Source organism: Castor canadensis, chromosome 13, assembly GCF_047511655.1.
Source record: "Castor canadensis chromosome 13, mCasCan1.hap1v2, whole genome shotgun sequence".
NCBI lineage: Eukaryota > Metazoa > Chordata > Mammalia > Rodentia > Castoridae > Castor > Castor canadensis.
The window spans coordinates 28,934,333-28,954,690 of record NC_133398.1 but is presented as its reverse complement, the minus strand read 5'-3'; the positions used below and the strand labels follow the sequence as shown (position 1 = coordinate 28,954,690).

The 20,358-nt window shown below is 35.6% G+C and overlaps 1 protein-coding gene across 1 annotated transcript; it reads right to left on the bottom strand.

The window, feature by feature from the left end:
* Positions 1-1,445: 1,445 nt before the first annotated feature.
* LOC141415454 (olfactory receptor 13C9-like) lies at positions 1,446-2,396 on the bottom strand. The gene has a single exon (XM_074052157.1). It carries the CDS (start codon positions 2,394-2,396, stop codon positions 1,446-1,448), a length of 951 nt encoding a protein of 316 aa, XP_073908258.1.
* Between the last annotated feature and the right edge of the window lie 17,962 nt (positions 2,397-20,358).

Sequence of the window (20,358 nt, the reverse complement as noted above, 5' to 3'; positions counted from 1 at the left end):
TGGAGGTCAGTCTGTCCAGGGGGCTATGCTGCTCTGGCCCAGGCTTGTCTGTGGGGCTACCGCGGTACCGCGAAGCTCACCTGGTCCGCGTCCTCGGTTCTCCGTTTAACGTGAAGTGGAGATTCTCTGCACCGGCTGGAGATGTGGAGGAGTCAAAGTTATGCCTTTTCTCAGTGATTATGCCTGCAAAGTGTGTCTCTGGTGTCTCTCCAAGATTTCACTATAGGAGGCTCGCTTTCTGCTTCCTCCCTTTAGCCGCCATCTTGGAATTTCCTCCTTATTGCTTTTTATCCAAAAGCAGATGAAAGAGGAAGCAGTCCCGAATCTGTAGGTCAAGAAGGCTATTGGTTTTGATTTAATTTGGAATGAGGGGGAAAGGTTGAGCTTGCCCTGAATGCATGCATACATAAATATATTCAAAGGAATAAAAGCAAGAAAAAGGCCTGCTAAGAATATGGAAGACAGGTGGGTGCACAAAAAAGGGAAGGAAAAATGCCTTGGAAGAGAAACATAACCAAGGAAGCTGAGGGAGAACTAGGAGATGGAGTGGCTATTTTGCTAAGTCCAGGAAGTTAAACGAAGATTCAAAAACAGCATGAGAAGAAAAAGGAAGAGATAAATGAAATGGCTTATGTATCAAGGTATCTGGGTGAGGCAAGAAACAGATTAATAGATTGAAAACAAAAATAATACCAGAAACTATCTCATTGACTTTAACTTTAATTCATTTTTTTCTCTGATATTAACATTAGAGGTTCCGCTTACAATGTGCCTGGATTTGGCTGTACCCACCATTCATTTTTAACCTACTTAAAAATGAAGATGTTTACATCTTCTCAACATCTCATTGAATTCCTTTTCATTCTGCTTTGCAAGTCTTAAGAGGATTTCTAATTTCTGCATCAAAAGAAGCTGATTGCATATTATAATTTAAAGAACATGAATTTGAAACAATACCTAGGGCTGGTGGAGTGGTTCAAGTGGTAGAACACCTGCCTAGCAAGTGTGGGGCCCTGAGTTAAAACCCAAGTACTGCAAAAAAGAAAAATTATATATAAACATATATATATTTATATATATAAATGCTTTGCATTCACAAATTAATCTCATCAGAACCACTTCAACTTTAATGGCCTTTACAGAATGCTTGATTATATATATGTCTTTAACAAAAAATATCTATATGAATAAAAGTTGTAAAAGTTTTTTTTAAATCCTAGCAGTAACATTTTTAAAAACATGCTCACAATATTTTAAATAATATGTAAATATATTTGTACATTATAGATGTATAATAAAAATATAAAGGATATATAAGAAAAGCTTAAAAATAGTGTAGAGCTCAAGGCAATTTGTTTTAAAAAATAGCAACTATTTGTTTGACTTGGTCTTGCTAATTGATTTCTACATGGTGATTATAAAATTATCTGCTCCTTTCCCATTTACTACTTAAAAATTTTTGTTCTCCATAGGTGTTTTACTGCTTCCTTCACATCTTTATTCCTGAGACTATAGATTATAGGATTTATCATGGGAGTCACCACGCCGTAGAATACCGATACAAGTTCGTCTGTAGCATCCAAGTCATCAGAATTAAGTGTGCCTTTAGACTTGGGTTTCATGTACATGAAGAGGATGGTCCCATAGAATATTATCACCACAGTCAAGTGAGCTGAGCAGGTAGAGAAGACTTTGCTTTTCCCCTCAGAAGAGTGAATTTTGAGGATGCTGTAAATGATTAGGGTATAAGAGATAATGATAAACAGTAATGGTGTCAGTATGAGCAATGCCGTGGCCACAAGTGTGATGAACACATTGCCTGAGATATCGACACACACTAACTTCATGACAGCCAGAATTTCACAGAGGAAATGATTGACAACATTCCTGCAGAAAGGCAATCGTAGCACAAAAGAAGTTTGCACTGAAGAGTTGACAACCCCTGCGAACCAGGACCCAGCTGTCATGGGCACATAGGAATCCTTGCTCATAATGACGGAGTATCTCAGAGGGTGGCAGATGGCCACATAGCGGTCAAAGGCCATCATGCCTAGAAGTACACACTCTGTTGTTCCCATGGCCAACCCAAGGAACATCTGCACTGCACAGCCTAAGAACGAAATGGTCTTTCTTTCTGAGAGGAAGCTCACCAATATGAAAGGAAGGGAGGAAGTAGTAAAACAGATGTCCAAGAAGGAGAGGTTTCCCAGGAAGAAGTACATAGGAGTGTGAAGGTGAGAATCCAAAATGCTGATTATAATGAGGGTGCCATTGCCCAGAAGGATGAGCACATACATTGTTAAGAAGAACACAAAGAAGATTAGCTCAAGTCTTGGGTAGCCAGAAAGCCCCTGAAGAAAAAATTCTTCCACAGTGGTTTGGTTTTCCCATTCCATTTTACTCTCTCGCCCACTCTCTCTCCCTTGCTCTCTATCTCTGACCTATAAGACAGAGCATAAGAAGATAAACAAATATTTTACAATGGTTACTTTCAAGGGTGTACCAATGCACATTATGTTACCTCTGGGGAAAAAATGAAAATGAAAAAGGAAAATACCAAAGAAAGAAGAAAGGAAGTAAGAAAAATTTTAACAGAAGTAAGGGTAAGTATGAATGGTTAAAGAGAAGGGAAGATGAAATTAAAATGTCTCATTCTACAGTCAATATGCTATTTAATTTATTCATTTAATTTATTTAGTCTCATCACAGTTCTAGGAGAGTGCTATTCTCATTCTCATCTTATGGATAAGTCAATCAAATAAGAAATCATAGATAAACTTGGCCAATACTAAATAATATATAGCAGAGCTAAGATTCAGATCTAGCCTCTCCTTACTGAAGCCTGAACTTTTTGTCATATTTGCTATCACATATATAAACTGGGTATTAAAATAACAATGAGAATTATGTGTTATTGAACAATAAATCACTTTTATTGGCTATGAATCAACACAGATAATGTTCTTTTTATTCCTTGAAATGATACAGCTATGTTTATCATCTATCTTGCCCACTAGAATGAGAGCCGGTCCTTTTCCTTATTTACTCCACAGTCCCCACAGCTAGAATAGAACAGACACAGACACTGATGCTCAAAAGCATTTTTTTAAATAAACAAAATTAAAAACAAAATAATCACTAACATTCTTACTTTGTGTACTCCTCTACTAATTGTTTTTTTCCTAATTTTATTTAAATAGCAATACTTTGAGGTCATTACTATTATTATTAGCTGCATCATCCCTATTACATGGAGGGGGAAATAAGGCACAGAAAAGTAATTTGGTTAAGATCAAAAACACATGAAAAAATGCTCACCATCTCTAGCCATAAAGGAAATGCAAATCAAAAACACTCTAAGATTCCACCTCACCCCTGTTAGAATAACCATCATCAAAAACACCACCACCAACAGGTGTTGGTGAGGATGTGGGGAAAAGGGAACCCTCATACACTGCTGGTGGGAATGCAAGCTGGTGCAACCACTCTGGAAAAAAAATTTGGAAGCTTCTTAAAAATCTAAATATAGATCTGCCATATGATCCAGTAATTCTACTCCTGGGGATATACCCAGAGGAATGCAACTCAGGTTACTCGAAAGGCATCTGCACACCTATGTCTATTGCAGCACTGTTCACAATAGCCAACTTATGGAAACAACCAAGATGCCCCACTACTGACAAATGGATCAAGAAAATGTGGTATTCATACACAATGGAATTCTACTCAGCCATGAAGAAGAATGAAATCTTATCATTTACAAGTAAATGGATGGAATTGGAGAACATTCTGAGCGAGGTTAGCCAGGCTCAGAAGACCTAAACTCGTATCTTCTCCCTTATATATGGACTTTAGAGCTAGGGCAAATACAGCAGTGTGTTTGGACTTGGATCACATGACAAGGGGAGAGCACATACGGGAGATATGGGAATAGGCAGAAAACCCAAAACATGAAAGTGTTTGATGTCCCATCAAACCAAGGTACTTACTTGGTACTTTAAAGTGTATTACATTGCTCTTACATTCCTGCTTTCTTCTAGATTGCTTTAAACTGTTCTTCTTGTATATCTTTTTATTTTCAACTTTACTTTTTCATTTTTTATAGTACACAATTTATATATAACAAATATTTAAGATCATTTTTAACCACTTTTTTCAAATTTTTCTCACTTATTAGAATACTCAGTCTTTTTACATTGTCATGATTGCTAATGTACTTCATTTCATTAATTATTTTGTATTAATGCATTCTCCTTTTTTCCATTCCTGTTGGTTGATGACATTGTCATTGCTACATTACTTTTCTTGTTTGGTTGGTTGACTTGGATCTTAGGGCCAACTTTCTGCCTCAGTCAACTGAGGACTGAGATTGCAGTGTGCGCCACCATGCCTGACTACCTGTCATCACTATTTTTAATTACTTTGAACACTTTATTCTATTTTTTCATTCCAAAAGTGACTACCCTCCTCTCTAGTTTCACAATTTGTCTGACAAGATCCAACCATTTTACCCATAAAGAACTATTTTCTCCACTAGGGAGCTCCCTAACCTCCTTAATTATCTCTCAAACCTAAATGAAAATGAAAGAGAACACTTTCATTCCTCCACTTCCACACAAATCCCCAAATGCCCAGCTTTTACTGACATGCAAAGGTGTTTTAACATTCCTTACAATATGGCTTTTTGAGAAATCCTCAGTTCTTACAGGATGCAAACTTGGATAATCGGTCTTTATCAAAATATCTACCTATGTACTTCTCTATTGATCACTATTGTTACCTCTCTCTTCTGTTTTTCTTTCACTTCCTTGAGGACTGTACTTATATTTTGATTTAGAGTATATTTGTAGGAATTTTCTCACACAAGATTATCGTATATTATATACCATATATTTTCACAGATCCTAAAATATCTTCTTTATACATTGCAGGCAATAATATAAGGCTTTTGATCTAAAAATTCCACATGTAAGAATATATTTGAAGAAAATAATATATACAAGTACATGTTACATACAACACATAATTATATATCACATTTAACAAATGCATGTGTAATGTATACCTTATATAAACATATATAGATAATATATATGATAATCACATGCCTATATTTATAAATTACTATCTACTTCACATATATTAATCCTACTTGATATTTATGCATATTTGTACAGTTTACATAAATAACATGTAACAACTACATACATATTTACATATATATACAGAAAAGTAGATAATAGATACATAGATACACACACAAATAGATAGATGTTAATTGAAAGAGATGTTTAAGAAACTTAGTGACCAAACTCCCAGGAAACTTCTAAATAGAGAAATTCCCTAGCTCCACTAACTATGTGGCAATATTGTGAAAATCACAAGTGCATAAACTGTCTTTGACCTCATATTTACTTCTCAGCAGTTATCATGCAAATATACTGATATAAATGCAAAATGATATATGAATTGATTCCTCAAAATGTTATTTGGAATATCAGATGTGGAAACAATGTCAGTTTCCACAAGAAAGGACATTGAAACAATAGTATCCTATTTCAAGGAGATGTGAATTTTTTTCTGAACACTGACATGGAAAAATCTTCAAGAAATATTATGTGAAAAGTAACATTAAGAACAGTGTATATGGAAAGCCACTATTTGTATAAAAGAAATTTATACACATGCATGTAATATACTTTAGAATTTTTTTGCTCAAACATATAACATCTCTTAAAAATAAAAAGTAGTTTGCTATCTCTAGGAAATGAAATTGACAGCTTATCAAGAGGGATGGGAGGTGAGCTGTTTTTTATATATCCTTTATTATCTTCTATACTTTTTGAATGTATTACCTATGCATAAAATAACATTTAAGCTAAAGAGTTCTTGCTCCTGGGATCTGAAGCCTTTCTCTTTTCATTTTGCCAATAGTACACTACATCATTTCCACAAAATATAGTGACATATGTTTGAGAACTGTTCTAAATTATGTAACATCACACACAAAAGGAAATTGCTGAGGACTAATAAGTATTATAAAAAAAAGTCGCATTTTCAATACTGAAGACAATAGTATTAATAGGACCATATCCATCTCCCATCTTACCACCAAACTCTAGGATTTTCTTTGACCTGATTTAAGGTCCATTCTTCAACTTCATGTCATTTTCTATCCACAAAATGTGTTAATGCCTTTATGACCCAGTAAAGTTCCTGGAACAAGATTATTGTTCAATAAGTGCTAGCTACTGTTCTTATTCAGTTTTCAAGTACAAAAAGCTTTTCCACTTGAAGTGGGATCCTTTCCCACTTCAAACTTTAAGAGAGGCTTTGCTCTGAATGCCCAGTCCATCTTTTAATTGTAGAACAAATTGGTATCCCTTGGATCATCTCAAACCCAACCTGATTTCCCTTTTCTCATTTTCTCCTATTGCCAGCTCTTAACATCTTATAGCTTTTAATAAAGTTTGCTCCTTCTAAATTTATCAGACTTTCTGCATTAATAAGTAAGCCACTTGAGATCCCAAAGGGTTGTAGGTACATGTGAAGCTTTTTGAATACTGGAGGTTATACATGAACCTGTAAAAATCATCTCTCTGCAAAACTCATCCTTTCATGAGCTACATGCATGCAGTACAGGGCCAAGCACCTGAATGTGTTTCTGATCATCACTATCCTAGAAACAGAATGAAGATAAAGACTGCATCTATACTACGTGTCTGTTGATAATATTAAATGAGATAATATACTTAATTTATTTAGCAAAATAATGATTCCCATTACTACTGGTTTTCTTCATGCCTCCTTTTTATGGCTGTTCTTCCATTAAGGGTCTGCATTTCTTAAATAATCATCATCATTTCTCAAGTTTAGGTACCTACAGCTTAAAATTTTAACCAGATCATATACAATGCTCTGATCAATGGGAGGATTTTCATCTTACAGAAAAACCCTAATACATTGTAAACCAGTCACTCCAATTCTTTGGACTCAGTTATTTAAGTGGCAAAAAGTAGTCCTGCTCTCCCTTATATCAAATTCAATTCACTCCCTAAAATTAAAGGTTATGTCTGTTTTGTCTTCCTTTTTTTTTGTTTGTTTGTTTATTGGTGGAAGGATCAGGTGGGGTTGTTGTTAGTTTTTGAGACAGGGTCTCACTATGTAGCCCAGGCTGGTATGGAACTCACAATCCTCAAGTGCTGGTATTACAGGCATGTACCATGACTGGTTCAAAATTAGAGTTTTAATAAAGTGTCAGTGTGTGCTGTCCCTTATCTTAAAACACATGGCTAACTTTTCTTAACTAAGACAATTTTAACAAGTCTCTTTGACAAGTCTCTTTTAATAAGCTTTTGTTTGAAAAGCTGCTTTCAAAATTATAAGCTAATGATAGAAAGCAAACACTCAAAGTAGTTGTCAGTTTTGCAAGCAAACACAAGATAATGCACAAGCAGGCCACTTTCTGAATGTGCATTACATTGGCAAATTATCTTTTTCAAATCTGAGCTAATTGTTTTCCATTTTTAAGTTTTTCCAAATTGATCATAGCAGTCCCCTTATGTGATACCTGAGTTATTGCGAGAAGACCAAAAGTCACAGATTTGTTTATTATCAAATCTATACTAAAGAACACACAGTCTGTTGTCCACTGTGCAGTAAGTTTTAGTTAGCTAAAGCATGCAACACAGTATCCAAATACTTTCAAAACCATTAATACCTATACATGGACAAAATGTAATCCACACCTGCTGGACAAAGTTGTTTCCATTTGTTGTACAATTGCTTTTGAATGCAGAACTGTTCTTTTTAATTTCCACTTTTTTTTTTACTTCCCACAAGATCCCAGTGAATAGACACTTAACATCCCATTGCCAATATTCACAATCTCTCCTCAATAAGAAAAAATATCTCATTTCCAAACTTGACAGACTTAAATCACTTGTTCAAATCTTTCTTGCAATTAATAAGTTTGTTTATTGCTCTCTCAGGAACTTACCTCCAAACCCAAGGTTCCCTCACACTCTAGGTTATAAGAACCACAGCTTATTTTGTGTTTTATACTTGGAGCCAGTCTCCATAGCTCCTCCTAGCAGCTGGACTTCCAAAGAGGTAGACACCAGAGGGTAATCATTTTGTCATGGAAATTCACTGAGTATTGATATATACAGAAAAACAGTGTATAGATTTGATTACCAGAATGTAAGTGTTACTACATTCCTCTCATTCTATAAAGTATTATTAGTTTATCTTAAAATAGAAAGAAGACTAATACAGCAAATTTTAAGAATAACATAAATGAAATTTGTCCCTTAAAATCCAGGGCAAACTACTGCCCCATGTGGAGACCTATACTAAAGAATCTGCTTCAGATTTTGGGAAATAATTTAAATATTCTACTCTTAAGCACGGCCCTAAACCTCTGTGCACAACTTTGAATTGTCTCAGTGATTAAATATGCATGAAACTTATGAAAATTCAGAAGTAAATCCCTGAAGACCTAATTACAGGAGGTCTGTTACTCTATTGCACATACAAAATCAGAGGGGAGCTCACACACTGTCACTGAATTTCCCCAGGTAAATTTTCCCTGCTGAATTCTCTCTCTCAATCTTTCTCTCCTTATCCTCTCTTTCTCTCTTTCCCTCCCTCTCTCTCTCTCTCTTTCTCTCTCTCTCTCTCTCTCACACACACACACACATAAGTTTTGAAAGTATAATTGATTATTGACTATATGAATAAGATTTCCATTCATTTTATAGTTTTAGCTTGTATTAAAAGCTTGTTCCCTGTGTGTATAGATATATAGATATATCTTTTACTATATTATCTTTTACTACAATTTTACTATCTTTTTACTATATGTAGTACATATTTGACTAAATATTTACTTATTTTAACTAATTCTAAAAGAAGCAAGAATTAAAGAAGCATGGAAAGAAGGGAAAAAAGAAAAAGGAAGAAAGAGAGAGAAGAAGAGAGGCAGAAAGGAAGGGTAACAGGGAGGGCCAAGAAGTCAAGGAAAGAAAAGATATGTTCAGGCAATATGCAAAGGTGTAAACAACAAAAACAAAACATAATAAAGACCAGCTAATAATAACCATCATTCACAAAGGAGCAATATAGAAAATCAGTTGCTCCTTTCCCCCAAGCATAAAGTACTTCCTATGCTTCTAAATGATTTTCTTTCTTCCTCTTAATTTAAAACATATTTTTGAAGGGAGCATGGCTCAAGTGGCAGAGTGCCTGCCTATCAAGTAGAAGGCCCTGAGTTCAAACCCCAGTACCACCAAATAGACAGATGATACATAGATAGATAAGTAGATACAGACATACATACATACATACATACATACAGGTGATATTGGGATTTGAACTCAGGGCTTTCTGCCACTTGAGTCTTGTTTCCAGGCTTTAAAATATATTTTTAATGAAATAGTTTTAAATTGGTTTGTTAAATGCAAATTTTAACAGTGAAAAGAGTGAGTTAAAATAAATGAATATATTTATGAATCCAAAAAAAAGCTACTACCAATTTATACTCCCACCAGTGTTATGATAATAACACCAACTTGCTCTTAGCAACACTGGATATTGTCAATAATTTAGATTTTTCTTCTAATCTAAAAGTCCTAAAAGTGGTAACATATTATTACTTCAAATTTTATTTTATATTTAATTCTTTTACAGCTTTAAAAAGTTTAGTTTTCTTTTATGTGGATTGTGTACTTGTATCCTCTACCCATTTTTCTATTGTATATTTTATATTTTCAAATCACTTTTGTTCACATGAGATTTACTTAATGCTTATTCTATGAAATTCACAGTAAGAATCTCTGTGAATATAAAAATACCAGTCTCTATATTAGCTACAAAGGATATGGATTCTGAGTTCTATAGTTAGGACTACAGAAGGAACTATAAGGGACTGACCCTTATATGAAAAGCCACTGGAGGTGGGATAAACGAATGCTATTACTGCTGTTCTTTAAGGGTAGACTCCGGAAGTTTCCAAGTCAGTTTCCCTGTCATAGTTGAATTTAACTAGGAAAACGCATGAGATGCAATGGGGGTGTTTATAGGTGAATACCCTTGGTGTCAACATCTGCAGAGGGATGGGAAGGAAGCTGCAATGAGCAGAGGAAAAACTGATCCAAGATTCAGGCCCAACAACAGCTTAAGCCAATCCTAAAATGATCAAAGAAAATTTACCCACATCTCAATGTTCGTCCCAAGTGTATTAAATGTGCTAAAGACCATTTTTGGAAGGCAAATATTACTTAATTCTTTACTGAAGACATTTGAAAATCATTAAATGCTCTGTGTTATAAAATGTTCTCGACCAATATTGGCAGGATCCATGTTAAGATAGGGGAATTGGGCAGAGAATGTGGCTTGGTGGCCAAGTGTTTACCTACTATGCACAGGATTTAGGTTCAATCCCCAACATTGCCAAAAATATAGGGGAATGCAGAAGTTAATCAGGATATTAAAAAGGGAAGATGACTGACATTAGCGCCAGCCTTCTAGAAAGACTATGAGGGTGTGACTTTGGGATGAGTGGACAGGCTAACTGTCAAATATTGTTTGCCCTCAGAAAAAGCAGCAGGTAGAGCCATAAATACTTCTACCAAAGGTTTATCTGGATAGTAATATTACCCCACATTCTCTCAGGCCATTGTCTTTCAAACTAAGCTTGCTTATAAAATTTTCCCTCAAATTCTCAATAATGGACAGGCTGTGGTATTGAATTCCTGCCTGTTCACAATGCTACCTCTGTCAAGTCTCCCCAAAATTCTAAGAGTCTCCTCTGCTCTCCAGTGACCAATTTGTTAAAAGATCAAAGAAGAAGAGAAAAGTAGAGAGGGGAAAAAAGAGAGAGGGAGAGAAAGGGAGAGAGAAACACTCATATCCTCTCCAAAAATAATTGCTAACATTTAAGTATTGAACAGTCTAAAGCCACACTGAAAAATGAATGTCTTTATTAGAAATAAAATCCACAGAAATATCACCAAACCAAAATACCCCACTTATATTTAATATATATTTACATTTCATAACAGCATACAATTTCTTTTTGAAAAAAATATAATTGGGGTTACTCCATGGCATTCAGTCCTTTTAAAAAAAATTGAGTACTTGCTTATTTCATAACTACAAAACAAAAAGTTCCACTCACTTTTTTTTACTTTTGTCACAATAATAAAGTGATAGTGTACATGACACATTTGTCTCATCAAATGTAAATTTCAGATGTCCTAATATCAATTCAATATTCAAAACATAAATTAGGGTTCAGGGTTACCCAGCATTATCTTCGTATAAGTAGGTGGCTTGTAGATTAGACTTGAGAAAATCAACAGAGTGCATTATAAAAGTTCACAGAGTATACGTGATAGACCATGGCTATTCAACATAGCTGTTATGCTCCTAATGAACCAAACCAAAAATGCTAGAAAATATTCAAAAATTTGCTCGAGAAAATACAACAGATTTGTATCAAGCTGATCTTGCTCCCATACACACTCGGACCCATTCCCATTTTCATTTCTGATTTCAACAATTCTCCCCTTGTTTTCTCAGCTGCAGCAACTTGGACCTACTTGGAAGTCCACAAATATATCAGGGCATCCCTGCTTCAACTTTGCACAGGCTTTTTCTTCTTACTGGAACGCTTTACACACAAAATCGTTATGGCTAAACTTTTATTTCTTTAAAGACCTTACTCAAACGTTTCCTTTAAGATGATGTGTATGGTAGCCTTTTTAAAAACTGCAAGTTCATTTTCCAACCTTCAGCAATCCCCATCTCCTTTATCAATTTCAATTAATGTTAACACTTTTGCACAAACCATATTTTTATTTATGTACTTGCTTATTCAATTATTTTGTTTATTGTTCATTGCCCAGCTCCTCCCACAAAAATGTATGCTCCATAAGATTATAGTATAAATAGCTATAGTGTTTCAATAAACATTTTTAATTAATTGAATGAAAGTATTTCAGTTTGTTCAGTCTTTGTTATGTGGATCTCTAAGGCTCTTTATATTTCAATGTCAGTATTCTCTCTGTATATTTCTCTCTCTTTATATTTTAATGTCTGTATTCTCTCTCAGAATGGGTAATTTCTATTATTCTGTCTTCCAGTTCACTCATTCTGCCCTCTGACCTTCAATTCTGCTGTCAGCCTCATTCATTACCATTTTGTTGGTGTTCTATTTTTTCTAAAATTTCCAATTGGTTCTTTTCAATTAAAAAATTTTTGTATATGATACAGGTAAGCATCCAACTTCACTCTTTTGCAAGTGGAGCACCATTTCTTGTGAAGACTATACTTTTCCCTTTGAGAACCCTGGAATCCTTGCCAAAAATCAATTGATCACAAATGTAAGAGTTTATTTCTGTACTCTGAGGTCCATTCAATTAAATGTCTGTCTTTATGCAAGTATCACAGTCTCCATTATGCTCACTTAGTAGTAAGTTTTTTGTTTGGGTGTTTCTTGCTTTTGTTGAGTTTTGGTTTGGTTTTTTGAAGTTGGAAAGTATAAGACCTCCAAATTTAATATCTTTCCAGACTTGGTGGGGAGCTATTCTGGGTCTCTTGAATTCCTATATCAATTTTAGCTTCTTATCAATTTCTGGAGTAGGGAGAGGTAGTTTGGATTTTTATAGAGCCATTGGTGAATATTACTACCTTCCTAATTTTGAGTCTTCTAGTCCATAAACATGACATATTTTATTATTCACTTAAGTCTTCTTCAACTTTGTTCCATGATGTTTTGCAGTTTTCAGCATGTAAGTTTTGTACATATTTTCTCAAATTTATTCTTAAGTATTGCATTCTTTTTGATGCTCTTCTTAATGAAATTGTCTTTCTTAGTTTCATTTTTGTATTGTTTATTGCTAGTGTTTAGAATATAATTTGATAGATCACATATTGTGAAAACCTCATGTATTATTACAATAGCTTTTAATTGATTTCTCAGGATTTTTGTACAAAATATTGTCATCTGCAAGTACAGGATTTTCATTTATATTTATAATACATTACCATGTGTGGATTTGTTTTACCTTGCAATTATCTGGTTGTTATATCTACCCTAATGTCAAAATGATACAACTAACATGGAATAAGTTGAGTTGGAGAACATTTTGTACATTTGTTGAAAGATTTTGTGAATAATTTGTCATAAATCTTCTTTTAAATATTCAAAATTCACCAGAGAAGTAACTTGGGTCTTGGCTCTTTTGTAAGACATTTATACACTACTCACCAAACATTTTGTTCTTGTTACCAGTATATTCACACTTTTTATTTCATCCTAAATCAATTTTTGGAGTGTGTATCTCAGTAATATTAAGACATACAATTCCTTAATTGTCTATACTACTCCCTTACAATGATTTTTTATTTCTGCAGGGACCTATATAGATGTTCCCTTTGTTATTTCTGATTTTTGTAATTTGAGTATTCCATTTATTTTGATCAGCCTAGACAAAATTTTGTCAATTTTGTTTATATTTTCATAGAACCCCAAATTCTTTGATTTTATTGTTTTTCTATTGTCTATTTCATTGATTTCCACATTATTATTTTCTTTCTTCTGCTACCTTCAAATTAGTTTGCTCTGCCTTTCCTACCTTTATAAGATGCAATTTTAGGTTATTAATTTGAGAGATTTATTCTTTTTAAACACAGATATTTACATTGAGAAATTTCCCTCTACGTATATCTTAGTCACATGTCATAACAAATGTCATAACAGGATCATGATATACTGTATTCCATTTTTATTTATGATATAAACAAAATAGATCCAAATACCCTAGATAAAATATTGTCAGAATCCATAAGACTTTTGAAGGATTGATTCATCAAAATACCCTAGGATCCAGGCCAAAATCTATTGATAAACTTAACCATTTTAACAGATTCAGAAAATTACATGTTCCATGTAGGGAAATTTTGAAATAAAATCCCTTATCCTTTTCTGGGAACATTATGTAGTAGTATATAAAACATGTTTAATATAAACCAAAAGCTATCATTTTTAACAATTAGAATCATTTTCATTTAAGTTAGTAGAAGATAAAAGTGTTCATCATAACCATTATTATTTAAACTTATACTGAAAACACATTTCAAGAAAACTTGCCAAAAAATGAGAATAAAAATCAGAAAAGAAGAAAAAAACTAAATTTACTTCATATAATTTTCTCCTTTAGGAGGTTCACTTGCAGATCAGAGAAAATAAGGGTTCAAATGTGGCCAGTAACAATATTAATTTATAAAAACAGCTTTTTGATAAATATAATAGAATTATTGGTTGTAAAATTGAAATAACAAATGCTGCTACAAATGTCTACATAGGAGGATTCCAAGATGGCAGCTAGAGGGAGCAAGCAGAAAACGAGCCTCCTATACTGAAATCTTGGAGAGACGCTGGAGACACACTTTGCAGGTATAATCACTGAAAAGAGGCAAAACTTTGACCCCTCCATACCTCCAGCCGGCACAGAGAAGCTCCACTTCATGTTAAACGGAGAAACAAGGAGGGCCCCCGGGCTGCCAGTCGCCCGCACCCAGACAGCTTGGGAAGGTGCGGACAAGGTGAGTTCTCAGTACTGCAGTACTCCCACAGACAAGCCTGGGCCAGAGCAGCATAGCCCCCTGTACAGACCAACCTCCACCCGGGGAAAAAAGAGAAACTGAGTAATAAGCAATAAGAACAATAAAGACAAGCGGGAAAGAGGGTGGGGCACCCTGAGTGCCGAAGACAGGGGGAAGGGAATCCTTCCCAAGACTGTAAATAAACAAACCAGGCAGAGGCTCTGGCAGGAGCGGGAGCATGCGCCCAGCAACCAGGAGTGGGAAAGGTGGTGAGAGTGGCAGAGGGAGGAAAACTCCACAGGAGAGGAGGGAAGACCCACTTCCCAAGTGAGCTGTAAACAAACATGGCGGCTGGCAGGAGCAGCAGCACCGCTCAGTGATCAGGAGCAGGAAAGCTTGTGAAAGTGGTGGTGGGAGGAAAACTGCATAGGAGAGAGGGGAAGACCCACTTCCCACATGAACTGTAAATAAACACGCAGGCCTGAGAAAGCGAGTGCAGTGTCACCTTTCCCAGTGTGCTTGGAAAGGGAAAAGCTTATAGAAGAGGCTCACGCACAGGAGAACTCTGAGTAAACAACACCTGCAAGGCCAGGTGAATGCTAAGCTCACCCCAGAGATGTGCGTAAATAATGCCTCCAGCAACAGCAGGCTGACAGCAGAAGGGCAGGCAAGCCACAGCAGCAGACGCCATACACAGAACTGTCTCCAGACACTTTTTTTTTCTTTTTAACCTACCTTTGATGAGAGAACAACTGAATTACACCTGCATGCTGAAAAACTTACTGAAACTGTATTGCATTTGAACTTGGGACAAATGGTGGAGTTTTGTGTGTGTGTGTGTGTGTGTGTGTGTGTGTGTGTGTAGTTTTGTTCTACTTTATGTGTCCCCTTTGATGAGACAACTACAGAACAACATCTGAGGCACCATCTCCAGGATTGGAGACTGAGATGGACACCACAATTATTAAGACTGAAATTTCATTGCATTTGAACTTGGAGGGTTTTTTTTGGTTTTTGGGGTTTTTTTTAAATTTTCTATTTTTCATTTTACTTTAATTTATTTTTATATATAGATATTTCTTTCATTTACTTATTTTTTATTTTTATTTTTATCTTTTTTTTATTTTTGATTTTCAATCCACTCTCTGTCTCTCTAATGTCTGTTCAGCTTACTGTCAATTAGTACACTAATGTTCCCTGTTTATACATTTGAAACTTTCTTGTCTGATTCCTTGTTCTGTTTTCTCCTTCTTGTCTGTTTATTTGTGTTTCCCTTTTCTTTAACTTCTTGCTTTTCATCTCCACTCACCCTTCCATTCTAAATATCACCATTGTTATTATTACAAGCTAGAAAATACTTAATTGCACACATTACAGGGACAGTAACAACAACAAAGACAATGACGGGAAGACAGAAAAAACAGGGAAACCAGTTTCCCCACAACAAAAAATTAGTACAGGAACCAGAGGGGAATGAAGAAAACAGAAACTCAGATCCAGACACCAAGAAAATGAAGATAAATTATGCCAAAGGACCCGATGAAGCCCACAAGAATAATTTAAAAGAAGACATACTACAGATACTCAATGAGAATTTTATAGAGATGATACTGGATAGGGTCAACCAAAATGTACAGGAGACACTCAAGAAATTCCAAGACAACAAAAATAGAGAATTTGAAAAAGCAAAAGAAGAAATAAAGGAAACCATAGAAGCACTGTCTAAACACCAAAATGAAACAGAGAACATGATGAATAAACAGATAAATGAACTCAGGACAAAAATAGACAACATTAAAGAGGAAACCACTCAGGATATGGAAAACCTCAGAAAAAGAACGAAACAGAACTGCAAAATATAACGGAAGGCCAATACAGAAGAATAGAACAAACAGAGGACAGAATCTCAGAACTTGAAGATGAAATGGTAATTAAAGGAAAAACCGAAGAACTATTAATTAAACAACTCAAGACCTGTGAAAAGAAAATGCAAGAACTCACCGATTCCATCAAAAGACCAAACTTGAGAATCATGGGCATTGAAGAAGGAGAAGAGGTGCAAGCAAAGGGAATGCATAATACATTCAACAAAATAATAACAGAAAATTTCCCAAATCTAGAGAAAGATATTCCCATACAGATGCAAGAGGCCTCCAGGACACCAAACACACCAGATCAAAATAGAACTACTCCACAACCTATCATCATTAAAACAACAAGCTCAGAAACTAAGGAAAGAATATTGAAGGCTGTAAGAGAGAAAAAACAAATAACATACAAAGGTAAACCCATCAAAATCACAGCAGACTTCTCAACAGAAACATTAAAAGCAAGAAGAGCGTGGGGTGAGATCTTCCAGGCACTGAATGAAAATAACTTCAACCCCAGGGTATTCTACCCAGCAAAACTATCATTCAAAATAGATGGAGCAATAAAAGTCTTCCATGATAAGCAGAAACTAGCACAATATGTGACCACAAAGCCACCACTACAAAAGATTCTGCAAGGGATTCTGCACACAGAAAGTGAAACCCAACTGAACTATGAAAAGACAGGCAGCACCAAACCACAGGAAAAGAAAAAGCAAGACAGTAGAGAGTAACCTCAACTTAGGTACACACAATCAAACCTTCAAACAACTAAGACAACTAAATGACAGGAATCACCACATACCTATCAGTACTAACGCTTAATGTTAACGGACTTAATTCACCCATGAAAAAGCACCGCTTGACAAAATGGATTAAAAAGGAAGATCCAACAATTTGTTGCTTACAGGAGACCCATCTCACTGACAGTAATAAGTATAGGCTAAGGATGAAAGGCTGGAAGAAGATTTACCAAGCCAATGGCCCCCAAAAACAGGCAGAAGTAGCAATACTTGTCTCTGACAAAGTAGACTTCAAACCTACATTGATCAAATGAGATAAAGAAGGACATTCCATACTAATAAAAGGGGAAATAGATCAAAAGGAAATAATAATCATCAATCTGTATGCACCCAATGACAACGCACCCAATTTCATCAAACATACCCTGAAAGACCTAAAAGCATATATAAACGCCAAAACAGTGGTTGTGGGAGACTTTAACACCCCATTAGCATCAATAGATGCATCATCCAAACAAAAAATCAATAAAGAAATCCAAGATCTAAAATGTGCAATAGATCAAATGGACCTAGTAGATGTCTACAGAACATTCCATCCAACTTCTACACAATATACATTCTTCTCAGCAGCCCATGGAACCCTCTCCAAAATAGATCATATCCTAGGGCACAAAGCAAACCCTAGGATTACAAATATAAGAAAATAGAAATTATACTGTGCATACTATCTGATCACAATGCAGTAAAAGTACAACTCAACAACAAAAGTAAAGACAAAAAACATGCAAACAGCTGGAAACTAAATAACTTATTACTTAATGAAGAATGGATCATCGATGAAATAAAAGAGAAATTAAAAAGTTCCTGGAAGTCAATGAAAATGAAAACACAACCTACCAGATCCTATGGGACACAGCTAAGGCAGTCCTGAGAGGAAAGTTTATAGCCATGAGTGCATATATTAAAAAGACTGAAAGATCCCAAATCAATGACCTAATGATACATCTCAAACACCTTTAAAAACAAGAACAAGCAAATCCCAAAACAAATAGAAGGAGAGAAATAATAAAAATAAGAGCTGAAATCAACAATATAGAAACCAAACAAACCATACAAAGAATTAATGAAAAAAAAAGTTGGTTCTTTGAAAAAATAAACAAGATCGATAGACCCGTGGCAAACCTGACTAAAATGAGGAGAGAAAAAACTCAAATTAGTAGAATCAAGAATGCAAAAGGGGAGATAACAACAAACACCATGGAAGTCCAGGAAATCATCAAAGACTACTTTGAGAACCTATATTCAAATAAATTTGAAAATCTTAAAGAAATGGACAGATTTCTAAATACATATGATCATCCAAAACTGAACCAAGAGGAAATTAATCACCTGAATAGATCTATAACACAAAATGAAATTGAAGCAGCAATTAAGAGTCTCCCCAAAAAGAAAAGTCCAGGACCTGATGGATTCTCTGCTGAATTCTATCAGACCTTTAAAGAAAAAATATACACAATGGAATTTTATGCAGCCATGAAGAAGAACGAAATGTTATCATTCACTGGTAAATGGATGGAATTGGAGAACATCATTCTGAGTGAGGTTAGCCTGGCCCAAAAGACCAAAAATCGTATGTTCTCCCTCATATGCGGACATTAGATCAAGGGCAAACACAACAATGGGATTGGACTTTGAGCACATGATAAAAGCTTTAGCACACAAGGGAGGGGTGAGGATAGGTAAGACACCTCAAAAATTAGCTAGCATTTGTTGCCCTTAACGCAGAGAAACTAAAGCAGATACCTTAAAAGCAACTGAGGCCAATAGGAAAAGGGGACCAGGGACTAGAGAAAAGGTTAGATCAAAAAGAATTAACCTAGGCGGTAACATACACGCACAGGAAATTAATGTGAGTCAACTCCCTGCATAGCTATCTTTATCTCAACCAGCAAAAACCCTTGTTCCTTCCTATTATGGCTTATACTCTCTCTACAACAAAATTAGAAATAAGCACAAAATAGTTTCTGCTGGGTATTGAGGGGGTAGGGGAGAGAGGGAGGGGGCAGAGTGGGTGGTAAGGGGGGGGTGGGGGCAGGGGGAGAAATGACTCAAGCCTTGTATGCACATATGAATAAAAAAAAAGTCTACATAAAGGGATCATATAATCTTTTCTACTTCCATGAATGCATATGAACTTTGATATATCCACACAATGAAATCATAAGCATCTCTTTAAAAATATCAATGTAGCCAGGCAAGATGACTTAAGCCTGTAATCCTTGCTTCTTGGGATACAGAAATCAAGAGGACCATGGTTAGAGGCAAATCCCAGCCAAAAAAAAAAAATCTTCAAGAAACCCCTTCTAAACCAATGGCTGGGTGACACTCTGTCATCCTCATCTAGGTTAGAAACACAAATGGGAGGATGGTGGTTCAGCCCCGCCACAGCATAAAGCAAGACCCTATCTGAAAAATAACCAGTGCAAAATGGTGGTTAAGGTAGAGAATTAGAATTCCTGAGCTCTGTGACTCCAGAAACCACCTCGAGATGTGGGAGATACACTTGGATAATTCTAATTGCTTCTAGCCAAAATAATAACTGCCATTACTTTAGGTACACATAAAATTCAAAGACTGACCCTTAAAACATCTTTTAATTGCACCTAAAGGCCAGGAAAATCCAAGCACAGTGCAACCAGCAGGGAGTATCTTCCCTAGGGAAAAAGCCCCATGGCCATTTTTTCCCCCTCTCTCTCAAGAAGCAGAAGACAGAGCATCAATCAGAATCAAACTCTGATATCATGGACACTTAACCCACAGAAAGCCTCCCTATGCCCTACCACACTGAGAAAAGGGGCATGCCATTTCTCCCCACTAGTGGTTCCAAAGCTGTTGGCATAAATCTGTAGAACAGGTGAGCAAACACACCTCATGCAACTTCCCTACCCACCACCCATGAACATAATCCAGCACAGCCCCTGGGCAGATTGAATCCCCCTGTTCCAACAAATCTGAAAAGCATAAACAGCAAATTGCAATCTAACACTGACAGTAGAGATGGGGTGGAATGCAGAACCTTCCCCAGAGAACAGGGGTGGACAAAGAGACTAACTCTCTGTGAACAAAGGCAAGAAAAG